The sequence below is a fragment of the Bidens hawaiensis genome, unplaced genomic scaffold (assembly GCF_021521415.1).
Source record: "Bidens hawaiensis isolate Kalapana, Puna unplaced genomic scaffold, B.hawaiensis_p1.1 tig00011635_1, whole genome shotgun sequence".
Lineage (NCBI taxonomy): Eukaryota > Viridiplantae > Streptophyta > Magnoliopsida > Asterales > Asteraceae > Bidens > Bidens hawaiensis.
Genome location: NW_027491913.1, coordinates 240,380 through 243,003, shown reverse-complemented (window position 1 = coordinate 243,003; position 2,624 = coordinate 240,380). Strand labels below are relative to the sequence as shown.

At 36.1% G+C, this 2,624-nt stretch overlaps 1 protein-coding gene across 1 annotated transcript; it reads left to right on the top strand.

The window, feature by feature from the left end:
- The first annotated feature begins 1,401 nt into the window (after positions 1–1,401).
- On the top strand, positions 1,402–2,229 carry LOC143538504 (uncharacterized). Its single transcript, XM_077032058.1, has one exon. It carries the CDS (start codon positions 1,402–1,404, stop codon positions 2,227–2,229), a length of 828 nt encoding a protein of 275 aa, XP_076888173.1.
- The last annotated feature ends 395 nt before the right edge of the window (positions 2,230–2,624 follow it).

The following is a 2,624-nucleotide window of genomic DNA, read 5'->3' as shown; positions in this document are numbered from 1 at the left end:
ATATAGTTATTGTCTAACAATGTTAATCACCATTAATGCAGGTACCAAGTCCCCTTTGATGTTCAAGACTCAACTGGATCACTGTCGTTAACTTTATGGGAAGGACAAGCGTTTCCCATGTTCAAGATTACTGCTATGGATCTGTTTAAAAGATTGATAGAGGTAAGTTTGTTATACTATAAAATAGCATTTCAATATATGGTATAACTTTGCAATTAAATGATAATTACAATATCAATATTTTAAATTTTTGCACAGAGTGGTGCTAATACTGAAGAAATTCCTAAAGAGATACACGATATTGAGGGTCAAATTTTCGCTTTTAAGATCAACATTCAACAATACAATCTACTGAATGAAGGGTACGTACCGTTAACGGACATACAGTATCACCCGCTCTTGGAGAAGCGTACTTTTTACGGGTCCTTTTAAACAAAGTGAAAGGACCAAAAACATTTGAAGAAATACGTACCGTTAACGGACATACATACCCTACTTTCAGAGATGCATGTTATTCCCTTGGATTATTAGACGATGACACTGAATACATTGAAGGAATTGAAGAGGCAAGCATTGCCGGAATAGGTGCTTACCTGCGTTCATTGTTTGCTACAATGTTTTCCACCGATAGCCTCTCTAGGCCCGAGCACGTATGAAACAGCACCTGGAAACTTCTGTCTGACAACATCCTCCACAGGCAAAGAAAGCTATTAAAATCACCAGGTATATGCTACTTTTTTTTTACCAAATCATAATTAAAAAACAATAGTTATGGAATTACATGATGTTTTATTAAACTATCCAAAACACATATCAATAACAACCAAATAAAATAGCGCAATATCATTAGTGTTTAATCAATATATGTTACCTTCTAATTATTTTTAAGCGTCATACTCTAAAAAAAACTAACAACCTTTTACATATTTACAGCTGACAGAAGACCAAATCAAGAACCTTACGTTACTCGAAATCCAGAAAATCCTACATCAAAACAACCCAAGTTTAACAAGGTATGAGACAATACCTTTCCCTGATGAAAAGTCCTTATCTGTTATCAATAATTGCCTTGTTCTAGACGAGCAATCATACGATCAACAAACTGAGAGAACAGAATTTGAAAACCTATTTACATCGATAACCTTAGAGCAGAAAACTATTTTTGACATAATAACGAAAGCCGTACAACAGAATAAAGGTGGTGTCTTTTTTGTTTACGGTCACGGTGGGACATGGAAAACATATTTATGGAAGATATTGTCTTCAGCCATATGATCCCAAGGTAATATTGTTTTAAACGTTGCATCAAGCGGAATCGCATCATTATTGCTATCTGGAGGTAGGACGGCACATTCCAGATTTCATATTCCAATTAACCTAAACGAGGACTCATCTTGCGTAATGGAACGAGGTTCGGATGAGGCCGAATTATTAGAGAAAACAAAGTTAATAATTTGGGATGAAGCCCCAATGACCCACAAACACGCATTTCAGGCCCTGGACAAATCTTGCAAAGATGTCTTAAAGTCAAATTCGCTATTTGGAGGAAAGGTTTTTGTCTTTGGAGGAGATTTCAGACAGATTCTGCCAGTAATTAAAAAAGGAAGCAGGCAGCAAATAGTAAACGTCTCTCTGTGTTCGTCCTATATTTGGCATCATTGTCGTGTTCTTAAATTAACAAGAAACCTAAGGTTAACAATTGGTCAGCCATCGGCTAACATAAAAGAGACCAAAAAATTTTATAAATGGCTGCTAGACATAGGAGAAGGTAAAATCGGTGGACCTAATGAGGGTACGGCAAAAATAGAGATACCAGATGATTTTCTTGTTGAACAATGTGATGACCCTATCATAAAGCTGATTCAATTTGTCTATCCGGACATTCTAAACAGCAGCCAAGACCCTACATACTTTCAACAGAGGGGGTTGCTTGCACCAACAAACGATGTTGTTCATGAGATTAATGATTGTCTGCTTGAATTATTTCCTGGTGATCTGGTCGAGTACTTAAGCTCAGATTCTGTAGCTAAGTCCGACTACATAGATGGAAATGTCGATCCGACTTTATACTCTACTGAAATACTTAACGGTCTTAAAATATTCGGACTGCCAAACCATAAGATTATGCTAAAAGTCAGCGTACTCGTAATGCTTCTAAGAAATATCGATAAAAAAAGGGATTATGCAACGGAACTAGGCTTTCGGTTGTTTCTTTGGGTACGCATGTAATCGAAGTGAAAATTCTTTCGGGGAATAATAATGGTGAGATGATTTCTATTCCAAGAATCGCCATGACACCTTCCGATAAGAACATAGCATTCACGTTTACAAGACAACAATATCCTTTATCAGTTTGCTTCGCTATGGCAATAAACAAAAGTCAAGGACAGTCATTAAGTAGGGTGGGGTTGTACTTAAAGAACGATGTCTTCTCACATGGATAGCTATACATCACACTATCAAGAGTTACGAGCAAAAAGGGTTCGAAGATAATGATTCTTGACAAAAATGGCAATCAGGCTAACAAAACGACAAATGTTGTTTTCAAGGAAATTTTCTTATTTGAAATAAAGTTAATTGTTACCAATTACAATATTGTGATTTCTCAATTTAGTACAATTTCT